At 38.4% G+C, this 16,046-nt stretch overlaps 1 protein-coding gene across 1 annotated transcript in view; it reads right to left on the bottom strand.

The window, feature by feature from the left end:
* The window catches only part of LOC135940060 (uncharacterized), a 102,310-nt gene extending 86,711 nt beyond the window's left edge, over positions 1-15,599 (bottom strand). The window contains exon 1 of the mRNA XM_065484731.1: positions 15,387-15,599. Within this exon, the coding sequence (XP_065340803.1) occupies positions 15,387-15,438 (52 nt within the window). The 5' untranslated portion in view covers positions 15,439-15,599. The remainder of the gene's footprint in view (positions 1-15,386) is intronic.
* Between the last annotated feature and the right edge of the window lie 447 nt (positions 15,600-16,046).

The following is a 16,046-nucleotide window of genomic DNA, read 5'->3' as shown; positions in this document are numbered from 1 at the left end:
ACCAAATGAAATGAAGCAGGACAGTTGCAAGTTGCGTAGGAGCTGAAAGCATTGCCGACAGCATTTGCGGGTCGAGGAGTAGAAGCAGCGGCAGCTGACGCAATTACGCGTGCCTCGGAAATTCAATTGTCCGCAAAAGTAGTGAAGTTTGTTAGTCGACTGCGAACTAATTGCAAAGCCCGAGGAGCTAATCAAAGCGCAGCGCCGGTCGTTCGATACTATGGAAAGCCCGGCCGGCCGACCGGCCGACCGACCGGCCATTCAATTTCTGCGGCGACCACTTTTCTCTGCTCTTCTGCGGTCGGGCAAACAATTTCGCAGAGTGCATTCTTGAGCCCTGCTCTTGGCCGGGGCTTGCGAAATTGCGCCCGCAGGAGATTAGACTCTTGTTTCGCAGCGCCACGCGGATAAACACAAATTGCATCTGCTTGCACTCGCGCGTCGGCAAACAAGCGGCTGAATGCGAAACGAGAATGCACCCGAGGCGGCCTTTGTGCTGTTTACATTCCACTTACACTTAATCTCGCTCATGTGTGCACCCGCTCTCCACTCTCCGGCGGGCGTCTCATGCAAATAATAATGAAGATGCTCTCTGCAGCTGCCGTTTACCTACCTGGAACACGCAAACGCCGCTTGATTAGCAAACACATTGTATGTATGACGCTCGCTGATGAATTCCTTTGTTGCAGTCGCAAAACACACGGGAAAATGGAGCTTTCCAGCTCGGAGAAATGCTTCCAGCAAGAATTGCTCTCTTTGAAAATGAAAACATGTCTATAGATTGGATATGGCAGGAAAATAGCTTGTGGAACTCAAAATTATTTTAAAAGAGGCAGGAAACTAGTTTTGCTGTGTCAATCTTACTTTCGAACGATTTTAAAATAACAGAGGGGTTTCCCTGAAGTCAGAATGGGGTTCCCTTTCACGGATGGTTTTCCCAGAGAAACCGGCAAGAAAAATCTGTTTTTCCATAAAGAAAAACATATTTACCTCTACAAAATTCGAAAAAAAGCGTGTTGAGCAAATTGAAACCAAAATATATTTTTTAGTTGGTCGATAAATTAGTTTCAATCAAATTTTTAGCGTCCTGAAAATTCCTCATATTTTGGGCTTGAATTTAGGTGAAAATGGTCATCGTATGTCATTCCTATAGCTTAACTTTAAAAATTTCATAATTGGAATTGATATGTCAAAAGTATATCCGTTTCAAACTCATTTTTAACACGTCTGGCTGGATCAGCTGCAATGTACCCTGCAGCTGTCATGTTGCCTGTCTGACAGACAAGGCTAAAAACAACTAGCTTTTGGATATCCCCTTGATCATGGCAACATTTTTGATATGCCCATTAAAAATTTCAGCATCAAGACAAGCCCAATTTTTTAAATCATATGTTTGTTTCAGTAAAATTCATAACGTATGCATGAAATCATTTTCCTTTAATTAAAAGTTCCGTTTGTATGGTCCATTAAAATCATCATTACGATAATTTCCAAAAAATGTCAGAGGTCAGAGGTTAAAAATCATTTTTCTGGCTTGTGTTACATCCTGTTTTGCCGTTGTTTTTGCAAGCGCAGACCCAGAAAATTTCCCGGGCGCACCTAGCTCTCAGTCAGTGTCTGTCTTTCAATTAGGCAAGATGTTTTTACTGCTCGGGAAACACCGGCGGCAGCAATGGGAGATGGAGCAGCGCGAGAATCCCCCAGGAAATTATTGCGCGCCCGCCCGCCAGCCCGCGAGGAAACGCGCGCGCCGTATTTTTACGACGAAAATAATTTCATCTGAGCACACGCTGAAAATGGAGATGAGAGAGCGAGAGATGCAGATGGGGAAATAGCGAGCGAGACCTCTGAGAAAAAGGATCATTACACTTTTCCTTTTCTTAAAGAGGATTGACGCTCGCGAAATGATGAGCGAAATTCCCGCATCTTGTTGCCATTCAGATGTATACTCAGATAACTTTGCAGAGATAATATCATTTCGCAGCTAAAATTGGACAACTTGAGAGGACCGAAATATGGTGAAAAGTTAAACATTCTGTATTCGTTTGCGCTTTTTATTTGAAAAATGATGTCGATGAAAAAAGCATATCATTTTGCAGAATTGAAGGTTCAACTAAGATGATATGTCTTAAAAAGCATTATTCGGACATGCAATAATTCTGTTTCGCGTTTGATTTTTATCGTTTTCTTCGATCAGAATCCATTTCTTTAATATAATTACCCAAAAATCATTTTCAGAATTATTTAAAATCTTTTCCAATACCTAGGATTGTGCAAAATCGATCATCGAATATATTAATGATGTTAGGGAACCTTCAAATAATCACAATTTAGGTGTTTTTCGTGTTTTTGAGAATTTTGACTTATTTTGAAAACTGATTGATTTGGAATTTATTGCAAAACCAGTAAATTTTAGCTGCAATGCCCACACTTTGCTAAATGGGCCGCGTCTTTTTCTTAAATATCCTGAGAACATCTCCCCCAGTTCAAAATTGCCGCAAGGGATGCCCTCTTCCAGTTGTCACTGCTGTTCATAGAGAATCTTTTGATAATAAAAACTGCAATTTTAAATCAGTAATTTTCGCAAGTAAATCGATTAACTTCTGTTATTAAATTGATGGAAATTGGCAAATTAATAAAAACCAACCCTACTCACTTTTCAGGTAGATTTAAGTTACTTTTGAATTTTCAAAATAAATGGGATGAAATTTGGCTCAAACGAGCTGAGGCAATTTTCCCAGAATAGGCGCAATTAACATATTTAACCAGGATACGGATACCCTTTCTTGTTATTCTTGAGCAACCGCAAACTGCACGAGTGAATTTTTTTAAGTTTGAAGACGAAGTTTAGCGGCCGGGAGAATTTAGCCGGTGGGCGAAAAAGTTGAAGGGCGGTGGGAAAAAAGGGGAGAAAGCGAGAGGGCGAAAAATGGCGATCCATTATTTGATTATGCATCAGAAATTCGTCGGCTTTTGAATTAATAAAAAAGCAAATAAAAAGACGCGGTGGTGGCTTAAGAGAGAAGAAAGAGAGAAAGAAGGGATAGAGAAGGAGGGAAAGTTGGAAAGCAGGCGGGCGAAACTTTTTAATTCAATTGCCAAGGTATCCCGGGCGCTAAACGAAAGTAGAGAAGCACAAGTGGGTGTAATAAGCTTAAATTCTCGGGATCGCTGCCTATTATTCATCAGAGTTTTCGCAAATGACGCTCTCAACTTCTCTCAAGAAATGCATTTCGCCTGCTTTCAGCTCGATCACATCAGCAACGTTGTTCGTACAAGACGCACTAATTAGATCTCGATTAAAAGTAAATATGGTCCCACGCGGCGTCCGCCCGTAATTAATTAGATGATGCTGACGACAATTTTTACCCGATCGTTTTATGGCTTCTCCGAATAAAACGCGAGTCAGCCAATTGCGTGGCGCCGCGCCAAAATTAATAATGAGCCTTTTGCTCTGCAAAAAAATCGCATCAAAACTCGCCGAGATGTGCTGAAACGCAATATTTCTCACATACACACGCTTTTTCCGGCTTCGTCGGCGGAAAAGATAAAAAGGAGAATGTTTACTGCGAAACTCGTGGGTCTTTCCAGCACCACGCCATTTTCTAACAGTAAAGAAGCTGACAATGAGACGGAGCTCACAAAAGTCAAAGTAAATGAAAAATTTCGAAGAATCCCATGGAGAAATTAAAAAAAGCAAGTAGTGTTTTTGGGGATATCAAATTTTGCCTTTCTACGCAGAAATTCCGCTAGAAAAAAATCATTTGCGGTCCAGTTTGTATTTTTTCGCAAATTGAACATCACCACGTGAAACAAATTCATTAAATAAATAAATTAAAACTATTATATGCTGTACAATGTGAGAAGAAGAATATTTTTCTTCGACACACACTTCAACTGAAATGCATAATGGGAAGCTATCAACTTTCTGTATTTTTAAAAATTTAGAAAAAGTATATTTAAAAGAAGTGTTTTAAAAAGCAAGAACGTACTGTGAACATTTTCTTTAAATTTGGAATGTTATTTCTTTGAAAGTTTTATTTTGATGATTTCGTCTTGTGAATAAAACATCAAATTGCGTTTTAGAAAAATATTGTTCCAAATTCTAAAACCATGACAGTGGCAGCAGCTACTCCGTGATTTAAAACATAACACAAATTAGAGACCAAAATCAAGTGAAACAGAAAACGCAAATATGCCGTTCCCCTCTTAGGATTAATTTTTAATGTAAAATCATCTATTTTGGAAAATATGTTTCTTTTTATATAAACGCGCTTGTCTCTAAAGTAATCGATATAATCCCTCACATTAAAAATACAGGCAGCGGAAAAACCGCACAAAGCGTCATTGATACAAATCCAGCGCTAATAGCGATTTTTCGGATATTTATTTAGTGGACAACGCACATCCACCTAATGGTTTTCGCTCAAATTGAAAATAAATTTGTTTTCCATTGTGCACGCTGCTGCGGAGGCAAAATACACACACGCTTGTACAGTGGTGTGTAATTAGTAGTAGGGAAAAATGACGCTTTTGATGTGCGTTGGCGTAGAGCGTGCATAATTCACACTTTTCATCATTTCAACGGGCCTCAGATGGTCTGCGTGGTCTCTCGGTATTGAAAACAGCCATCGCAATAATTAAAATTTGCGCAGCAAACAAATAATTGGAAAGGAAGCTGATTGCGGTTTGCCGCATTCCCGTCGATTCGGATTTCATGGTCTGCCAAATTTTCGGATGAGAAATGGACGAGCGCTGCAGCCGAGTGCCACTTTGCGTGGATAATAACCCTGCAATTAAGGGGTGAAAACAAAGGTTGGCAATCAACTTCCTCGTAATGAAAGAGCCGACTTGCTATATTACTCGCAGCGCAGAGCAAACATTAATTTTTTTCTCCCTCTCGTTAGAAAATGAAATTGCAGCCATTGAAATTAGAAACGCTTTTAATTACTCTCCGCAAACGAATGAACGAACGAATGAATGAGAAAGATCGATCTGGACGTGAAGACTATAGAAGGAGGTCGAAAACAAGGGTGGTGAACAAGGCCAATAAAAATTCCGCCCCCGACCGCCGCTCTGTGGTCTCCCTCGCGCATGAAAATTGAATCTGATTGTTAAGTTTTACTGCAAATTTATGCCAAAGAGGCGCTCTTGGATATTTTTATCGCTTGGCAAGGAGAGCAGCGAGTTATATTCAAACGGACCCTCCAGTGCTGCTTTTCCAGCAGCCGACACTTTTGCCAAACACGCGAATTGGGTCACACTTAATTGGCCTAATTATCACGAGTGCCACTCGACACTGCCAAAACTGCAGAAACCCATGTGTACGAGGCAATTTCGGTTGAATCAAAAGGGCCGTGAGACGAGAGTAGAAAGAACAGAAACCCGCCTTAAACTTTAAATCGAAAAAAAATTAAGTTGTTCACACTCAAGAGAAACTTATCTGCAAGATGAATTAATAATCGGTGTAGGTTTCAACTATTGAAAAGAAAAGGAATGACGAGTGTAAATTAATTATAATGTCTTCCAAAAGTTTTGAATCCTATTTTTATAAGTCTCTAAAATAGTGGTTATTTGACAAAAGAAACCACTGAACTCTGTCTTTTTGTCCATTATCCGCTCTGCTTGTATGTCAAACCCTGGTTTTGGTGGTCAAAATATATTAACTGTACATCGAAAGGGTTTAGAATGGGATAGAGGTGAACTTGGTTGAGAATTTGCGATTTTAAATCAAATTCAAACCGAACAAAATTTTCGTGCCTGAAAAGTGCTACGCTAAATGTTTTCACAGGCCTAAAGCAACATTATCTCGGTGGAAACCAAACAATACCTCTACGCAAACTGCGATTGTACGGGCATAAAAACATTTTTACAGTTAATCCGATTTTTCCGGTTTTTAAAACGCGAAAAATGCTATTAAAGCGTGCAGTGTGGAGGCAGGAAAATTCGTTGAGCACAAACGATTTTCCACGACAGTTCATAACTTAATATTACTCGATTGGCTGCACAAAACTGTCCGACTGTGTTTAATGGCCTCTCTGGCGGCGCCGTTTCCGAATTCCGATTTCTGGCCGTGCGCGCGCGTATGGCGCGCACGAAATTTCAATTGTTAGTGCTCGGTGACGACGACGATAAAACGAGCGAGACCACTTTTGCAGCTTTATATGCACATACAATTTGTGCGCTGCGCCTCGAGAACTTTTTGGAACTCTCGCTTTACGGCCGATAAAGCTGTGCACATTTTTGGCGACACTGCACTCTCGAACCTCGAAAGTGCGGTCCTTAATGAAACGCGAGAGTGCGTGTCGGCGGCAATATCGTAAATTGAGGAATGCGCCGTATTAAACGCGGCTGATTAAGCAGCTAATTATTATGAACCGCACCAACTATCCACCCACGTAATGCTGACGAAAGATGAAAGACAGCCAATGAGGAAGCATCAATTATACCGCGACTGGATGAACTTAATTGCATATTAAGAAAAAGTATTGCAAAACTCAAGAGAAAAGGAAGAGAGTACTGCCGGTTTAAATTATTTATGTGGAAATGATACGAAACTCTATATCCACGATGTAATTTAATATTCCAAATGTTCCGTTAGGGTAAGCAAACATAGCTCCCAGTGTGAGCTCTTCTAATCTGACACGGGAACGGATTAAATACAGTTCCAAGCAATGTGAATTTTACTTAAAAACGTCAAATACTGCCAAACCCGCCTTAAAGTATGAAAATCGGCTAAAATCTGTGGAAAAGGTTCAAAATTTTGACTCCTACAAGAGATTTTTCTAACTCAAAAGTATTTAACATTATGATGATTTAGGTTCCATTCTGTAAAATGTTTTCTTGTATTTTCCGAAAACATTCTAAAAGCTTTAAAAAATCATGTACCTTTCACAGCCTTGCTAATAACAATAAACATGCAAAAACGATTTTAAATCCCTTTGCTGATTTTAAAAGTAGTTAATTTTGCTGAACAATTCTAAAAAAATTTACCCCTATATAAGCTTTGATTATGTAACTATATTTGTGTAAAATTTACAATTATGTCAGCCCCGAAGTTTAGAAATGCAGCTAATTTCCAGTTTAGAAGCCTAGAAAGAGCTAAGCATAATTGCAATTTCTTCCAATCAACATACGTTCCTCGCAGATTGATTATGCAATCGAACGTTTGTTAACTTTCTTTCTGCCAGCCATATCCCAGCGTGGAAGTAATCCCGTTCAAATTACTTGCGGAAAGGCAAAGCGTGCCACGCAGAAGAACTGATTGAAATCCTAGAGGCACGCTCTCTTGCTGAGATATCGAGAAACGATCTGAATTAAAACATTTCCTCCGAGCCCTATCCGCGTTCCGGACGCGCGCGAGTTGACGTTGCGTGGCATGCACAGGAATTTATGTCGATGTCGGTGTGTGTCAGGTCGATATTGCAAATTAACGCCGGCAGCAGTGCGCGCGTGTACGAATTTCGCAAATGGACGCGCGCGGCCAATTCGCGCACCTCCCCGATGAGTAATGAGAGGGAGCGAAAAACTCGTTTGTTTGTGCGAAACACACACACGCGCGAGGCCGCAAAGCCAATTATTATCAATTGCGCCATCGCCGTCGCCGCGGTATTTGTTCAATCGCTCGTCCCCCATTATTACAATTATATCGCGAAATGCCGAAATGCATAAATTCAGTATTTATGGGCCAAACTTCACCTGAGCACTAATGTCTTCAGTCGCCATATGTCATGAATCAAATCGTAATTAAAGGGATGCAATGTAGACGAATATTCTTTATTTAGATTAAAGTGCTGAGCAAAGGTCCAGAAACACTTGGCGAGTTTGGGGATTAGTGCAATTATTTGCTGGAAATCGAATGGAAACTCATGGCATTTTTTACTAATGGGACCAGGTTTCACACTATATTGTGCGTCTTGGTTTACTTTAGTTTTTTTTTCTGAAAAACCAGCAAGGATGTTTTTATATTTTACATGCAATATATATTTTATGTACTTTTTTATTATTATCCCTGAAAAATTAAAAATTACCAAAAATTGCAAATCAAGAGCCCACTCAAAGAGGTGAACAAATCTTTTGGACTGCAAACATATTTTTCTATTTCTGGTCATCTGCATAGACATCCATATTATTTGTTGAGCCTGTTATAAATGTTTGATTATTGAATTTTAAAGGGAAAATATACAAAAAAGCATTGAAATTTCTTGTTTAGCTCCTGATTAATGTGAAACAGCATAAAATCTTGAGCAGGAAAGCCCTGAATAAAACATATTACCATAATTGAAAACGCCTTGGATGCATCAACGTTGATTTAGTAAAAAAATAAACCTCTGACAAATATTCACGTTCAATATATTATGGATTTTTTATATAATCCAGCCATTTTGCTACTCATATAAAACATATGATGTTAAAATTAAATTTTAGGGACTTTACGGTCACCTAAAGATTGTTGCTGTATAGTTCTTGATTTTAATGAAATTTAAAATTATCGTAAGGCTAAATTGAATTTGAAAAAATTACCGCTGTGTTTTTCTTAATTTTTTAGGTTTTCTTCTTTTTATAAATTTTCAAATTTTACGTTTCATATGTCTTGACCATGCAAGAATAAACAAGAATTTTCGTTTATTAGAAAATATTTGACACCATACACTCACTCAGATCTAAACTCATACAATAAAAACCAATCATTCCATTCGAGAAAAATATTTAGCCCTAGCAGTTGTGTAACAAAAGCTGCGAGCTGAACAATCAGAAAGACATTTGAAAGAGTAAAAAGGAAGCACGTCTCGCGGCGCGCAATATTTGAGGTTCTGTTTGGTATACATCAAAAATATTATTTTGAAAAAGATGAAGTTAACATTAGCCCGACGCGAAACAATAACAACGCGAAAGGAGGCAACTCGCAAAGCGGATCAGAAGGGAAAAACAGCGGAGAGCAAACAGGGGGTTAAAAATTGCAGGCGAGGCCAAAATCAACATTTAATCGTGCGCAGCGCTTTTGTGCCGGAGATGGATTTGAAAAATGCGGAGAGGAGAGTCGGTTTTCAGACGGACGAAGCTGCCGAGCTGAAAAGAGGCTGAGAACTGCTTTGAACCGCAAAGCTTTTTGCTAGTTGCGTGGTTAAACAATGAAGAAGATTTCGTTTCATTTTGCAAAAAAATACGTTACAAAATCCTTGAGAAAATGACAGCAGAGGGCGAAAACCAGAGTCCGAGAGGAGTAGCAACGTGATTGTTCTCAGCACGGAAGCCTGTTGAGAGAAGTAGAGAGGGTTTTGGGTCAGACCGCAAGGACCAAATCCCTGAACATTCGCGTGTCGAGCTCACCGCCACATTTGACGCTCACCACCGAAATAATAATTGCGTTATATTCGGCCAGAAAACCACTCTCTCGCACCCTTCCAGGCAAGAAAATTGGCTTATGCCTTGAATTTCAACTTTCCCCCATCCTGCACAACTATATGGATTCCTGTGTCAAAAATTTGGTTCTACACGTAAATATAAAAAAAGTTTAAAAAAATTAACCTTTTAGGTTCTTCTGGAAATGCTCCATTTTGTATTTAACGGTATATGCTACCAGGAAAAACATTAATTTAAAGGTTTTAACTTTAATTTGCTAATTTAAGGAGGATTGTTGCTGCCAAACCGCTGACAATCCTTGCTGCCAATGCATATACTAATCCTCAAGGATTCAATTATTGGCCTATAGGTTGCATTATAATTTTATTTAAGTGGCTGCAAGATTTGGCACACTTGTCAAATGGTAAAAGAACTGTCTCCCGACTTAAAATCTTATTAGAAAGTTTCCCAAAAAAGTTTCATACACCGTTGAATAGATTTCAACGAGAAGAATATCAAACGATGAAAAGCTGCAATCTTTTTTGGCAAAATATTGTTAAATTTAAATTTTTAACTTTATCAAGGTTATCTCTTGATGATATCACATTGTAGATTTATAACTAACAATTCTATCAAGTGCAAATTGTAGCCGACTATTCTAAAACATTTTTAAATTTGGTCTTGCAAAAATCCACTAAAATTATACCATTCTAAAATATTTTAATTCTTTACCGATTTAAATCTAACGTTATCAATTATTGTTAGAGGTTCTTCTTCCCAAAATTTCTCAAAGAATTTTCGGATACAAAAAGCCGGCGTGAAAATCCGGTTGCAAACAAAGATCTTTTGTGTTTCATGGTAATTATTTACGAAATCGGCTTTTTGCCCTCCAATTAGCCGCGCGCGAATTATCTCGGCTGCGAGGGCAGACGTGATGACCAAGCACTTTTTGCACTCCTTTAATTCGCTACAAAAGCGCATCATATGCACAGCCGGGCAAAAACGTAAACCCTCCGGCCTCGTCCAACTTTGATAAGAGCGAGAGTGATGACGAAGATTACTTCTGGCCCTCTGCACTCTTGGCTCGAATCCACGCAACTCTAAAATTCGGATATGTATACTCCTTGCTTTGGATCCTACTCAAAATTTTGAAGGTAAAAATTGTAACAACTGGTTCTATGATTAAAAATATAGTCATTTTAGACCTTTTAATGAGTCCAACTATATTCTAAAGTTAAATCCGCGCATTGATAGAAATTATTAGAATTATTTAGCACGAAGTAATGGTATGGTATTGAGACACGAGTCTACTAACTAGCATGCATTGTACACCAGCAGCAAAACTCTTGCAAAACATACAATTTTCCGCTCCAAAAACTTGGCTAATTGGCATTGAGTCGGCACTGCAACTTGCTATAATTGGAGTCAGCAAATGCAGCACTGCAGTTTTGAAGTGACAAAAGCAGATTAGGACAAAACTTGATCATTAAATTATAGTCTAATTAAGCAAGTTAATGATGCTAAATTTCTTACAAAGCTGAAAATTTTAAATTTTCCTAAAGAGCAAAGTTATGGATGTAAAAAAATATTGATACGGTCGTTTTATTGCGGTGTGATATAAAATCGATTGTCACGAATAACCTTGGAGAAATTTCTGATGTTTTTTTTTAATTTTGCTGTTTTTTTACATAAAAAACATGTGTCCTGCACTGCTGGGTTCTCTTTAAATCACAAACTCTGAAAGAGGGCGTAGTTGGAGGTAATTTTCAAATGGAGACGTGGTTTCCCAGTAATTTGAAAAAGAAGGCGTGAAGTGTTGGAAAAGCGCGGGGGGGGGGAATCGTAAAATTAGACTTTTTTGAGATTTTCAGCAAAATCATGATTAAATTATTGATTTTCTGGTTTAGCAAATACAAAAGAAAACTCAGTTTTAAAAATGTATCACACATTACTAAAAAAAAAAACTCACGATTCGTGCTTGATTCTATGGTCAAAACGATTATCACTTTAGTACACTCTCAGGAATTATATGGGACTTTGCCATCTTGCTTTTATAATAATTGAAAAAGAAATATCGGTGAGAATAAAATCTTTGACGGATGATTTTGACGCATAGAGCTCAATTTTGGCTTATGCGCTCTTGCTGGTTTCAAAGGGACTGGCTGGAAAAAGGCGGCCGCACGACCAATTGAATTAGGGCCGAACGGACGGCGGCGGACAAAGCAGATACACGTTGCTGAGGACATAATTCAGTTATTGCGCGCGCGTCCAGGGATTAGAACAATAAAAGCGGCGAGCTGCATTATTGCATTACGCCGCATTAGAGTGCCCAGCGAGAGCCAGCTGTAAAAATGCGACTTTACTGCTGCGAGAGCACTAAAAATTATCCTCAAGAACGTGCGGATAAAAGCAGACACGACGCCTTTTTAATTTTGCACCACTGCTGCGCGCTGTCAAATCAAACACAAATCGAGCCAAAACTGCAGCTAGATTAATTGGGTCGTTCGGTATTTTAATTTTGCAGTGAGATCGCTTCTGCTTGAAACAGATCGTTTTTTGCAAGCGAAAAATTATACTAATACAATAGCAGATTGCGGAGAGTTTCAAATTTCCTTATGATAGCTTGGGGATTGTGTAGCATTTGCAATTAGCAAGTCAACGCAATGACCAATCAAACATTATCTTCCGATTCTGTTTTGCTACGATCAGGTTTAATGTTGGTTAGAAGATCAATGACCAGAAAAAAATATTTTTTAAATTCAAAAAGGCAATAGTTTTACAGGTTGGTGCATGCCTATCAAGCGGCTAGAACTAACTGTCTACCAACTCAAAATGTTGATGATTTCACAGTTACTCCACATCGTTGGATGAATTGGGACCAAAATTGAAACCGCTTTGAAAATGCTAAAATTCATCAAACTATTTGTTTAGATTCTTCCAGCGTAAATAATGATTTACTGCCAGTGATAATTTGACTCTAGGTTTGGAAATAAAATCAATTAATCAATAAATTCATTATCTATATAAAAAGCGAGATTATAGGCCACCAACGAATATTTTTAACAAAAGGGAAAGAGTTTTGAGTCAATTTTTTTACAAATGAAACGATTTTAATTCCGAATTGGGCACTATAATCCCTGTTTGTTTCCACTGTCACCCATCTATTCGTGACTCGTGGCACGGTTTTCCTCCTTCCTCGTGCACCACTAACCCATTCATTGTTTAGAGCGGTTGGTCATGAGAGCGGAAAGCGGCTGTTAAAACGCTCAGTCCGAAATATTCTCAAAACACCGATGTCATGCAGTTGACCAAGCTGCTTTACCTAATATAGTTCGTCCCCGCAAGCTGTGCTTTATAGGCTTTGTTATCATATCATTAGAAGGCGTGGCGAAATTTCAATTAACATTTGATTCAGCAGCGATATGCAGAGAGTGATTTTATCGGATTTGCATTAGCCTCCGGTGAAATTTTAATGCGGCGCGGTTAGCTGAGCAATCAAAGCCATTACATTGCAATCAAATGTAAAAATAATTACCTGATTGGCCCGCAGTCGTTCGTTTGCGCACACACAAAAAGGGAGCCATCCGCGCCATACCCGACTAATCAGCTCCGATTCAATTACTGATAAAACAGATTCAAAGCGTAAAATGCCAGAGGGGCGTGAAAAAAAGAACAAAATAAAAATAAGTGAAAAAATGGTGTTATATTTCTGAATATATGCAAAGTAAAATAGATTTCGCCAAAACACAGTAAATTTTATTTTTGTTATAAATTTTAGCAGGAATAATAATATATAAGAGAAAAGTTTTAGAACTATCCAGAATAAACAGTTTCTCGATGAATTTTTCGATTCATTTTGATTCCTCTAATCTATCTATCTATTAGGTGGCGTGCAAAGAGTACGGTAATTTTCCTTTCTAGCGAAATAAACCATATGATTTCTTTTAATTGGCAAGCCACTTGATTAACTTGAAAACTTTGGAACCAATTTTCCCAGCTATTAAAAAAGTTACCTGGGGAAATTTTACGCGTTTCCATATCTTCAGCAAATGTTTAACATAAATCGGTAAAAATTAATTTTTCAGAATATTGCACTAATCAAGTTCATACTTATATATAAAACTACCAGTTTTACCTTCTTTCTCTATAAATGTTTCTTCGGATATAATCGGAATTTTAGTTTCCATTTCAGCAAATTAAAAAATCTATGAAAAATTAAATCTAAAAATCAATGCAAGTTTGATGACATTATAAGTTGAGCATTGACATGTTCAACTTTAGAGCAAACGAATTGGGATGATTTTGTCACGTCCCCGCAACCGCATCAGTTATTGCAGGCAGGTGCATGCAGGCCGCAGGCGTTGAGTGATCGAGTGCAGCCAGCAGTGCGCTCGTCCGTCAATTGATGCCGCGGCCATAAATCTGATTGGCCAAATTAACGGCCATAATAATCTGATCAAACGCGCGCACGGGCTGCATACTAAGTGCGAGTGTAATGAATTATTGATGCCGAAACAATGCTCGCGAGCACAACTAATAAGCGCTCAAATTTGAATTTTAAATCGCGCGCGTCGTCCTTTTCGTATCGGATCGCATAGTCTGTGTGTATGTCGAACGCTGCTGCCGGCACTCCTCGTTAAAGCGTGATAATTAATTCAGAGTGCGCCGAACCAGATTTCTGATCGAGACCTACGCAAAAACAACAACTAACCAATATCTGCAGATCTTATAGTGCAATATGTTTACGTAATTAATTTAAATGGCTCCTTATAAGGATGAACTTTTTCACCATGTTGTAATTTAAACAAATGGTCGGGACGGATTGTCGAGTAAAAATTCCCGTTGACACTAAAATATATACTTGCGATAAAAAAAATCAGTTGAATGTGCCAACAAACGTTTTCAAACTTAAAAGTACCGGCAACAGTTCACTATTAGGGGGTCTTTAAAGAGAAATGTTTAAGGAGGATTGATGCTATGCAAACCCCTGAATAATTCATGTTTCCAATTCATGAATTGATCCCCACGGATTCATTTAAAACCAGAACTTACTTTGGAAGCATTTTAAATTTTTTAGAAATGTGTCTGCAAAGTTAGAATGAGTTTCAAATGTTGGGGACTGTCCCTTACTTGAAATTTTATTTTAATTTATATCAAAGAGTTTTCCCAAAAGATTTCATACACTGTTGGATAGATCTCGGTTTTGCAAGAGAGCCGTGATGCAGGGAGCTTGAGTAGCGCGTCTTTCACAGAGTAAATAAATATATATGTGATGACTTATATTTTCTTTTTGATTTGTGCTCTACAACGGATGCAGTGAATCGTTTTCTACAGTCAATGATTCAGAATATAAGATAATTAAGCGACTAACTCTGTTGTATAAATTTTATTTCACAAATATATTATACTGCTAATGTGACTTGAGGAGTTGAAACGGTCGCTTCCCATGATAAAAAGTGAGATAATTTTAATAAATTTAATATTGTCATCCATTTGATTTCATGACTTGAAATTTTATTTTTAAGCCTGCATGTTTTATTGAATTCTCAAGCAAAACGAAAGATTTATTTTTTTATTTTTTTCTTATCGTTTAGTGCAGTAATACAATTTTTTTGATTGTTTTACGGATTTTTTATTCTTGAAATTCTACTTAAAAACTTTCTATCTCCTAGGTTGTATAAAATACAAATAAATATCAAAAGTAACATCTATCTGGAGAATACACATAATTGATTTTAACTATTAAGATATTTAAAATAAGAATGTTTTAGTCAAACTCACCAATTGTTCTTTGAATTTTTTTTAAAAAATACTGATAATTTTCCTTCTTTTAAATTTTAAAATGTACAACATTCATAGCCAGGCATTTATCGCCATAATTTAATCTTAATACTACTGAGGGAAGGAACTTTACTTTCCGTCGAATTGTTTTTATTATAAAAAATGGTCCTTTATTGTGTTTTAAAATTTCCACAACATGTATATTTTTTGGGTCTCGAAAATAAAAACAACCCTGTCATGCCAAAAAACGTGTGTGTACTGACCGAAAACGTGGAGGGCGAGGGCGAACAGCACGTGCTTGGTGGCGGGCAGCATCCTTGCGGAGGAGTCGGTCGGCTGGTCAGTTGCGAGTTGAGTGGGTTGAGTAGGTTTTCGCGTTTCGACGGGCGTCGCAGAGCAGCAGACTAGACGGCACACGCACGGCCAGCGGTCGTCATCACCGGGCCGAAGCAGAGAGACGCTCTGACAGCAGCAGCCGCGGCACAGGAGCCGCCCGTGGCGCGCCAGCGCCGCCCCCACCCCGCTGTCCCAGCTCGCCCCCGCCGCCGCCAACGCCGAGCACAAGGCCCGGCTGCCCCTCGCACCGAGGGCTGAGCGCTAAACTGTCCCTTGCAAATTTCGCAATGGGGAAATTGGAAAATTTTCATTTAAAGAAGCCACTCCGTTGTTGAAGCACAATGCTGACTTTTGTTATGTTATTTCCCTGTTGCCAAGTGCGTCACTTTATTTTCCGACTAGTTCCAGCTTAACTTGAAGCTATGTCCAAATTAGATTTATATTAAATTGTAAAATTACGCTTGTAAAAATTATTTTGGATTTTATTTTTAAACTATACCGAAGAATTTGATTTTTTTAAATGGTAAATCTAACAGTTCTTTCCAATTTTAGGAACAGAGTTAGAAAGGATCAAACAATTGGAGTGA

Source organism: Cloeon dipterum, chromosome 3, assembly GCF_949628265.1.
Source record: "Cloeon dipterum chromosome 3, ieCloDipt1.1, whole genome shotgun sequence".
NCBI classification, from domain to species: domain Eukaryota; kingdom Metazoa; phylum Arthropoda; class Insecta; order Ephemeroptera; family Baetidae; genus Cloeon; species Cloeon dipterum.
The sequence above is the reverse complement of the archived record's forward strand: the minus strand, read 5'-3'. Positions and strand labels throughout refer to the sequence as shown.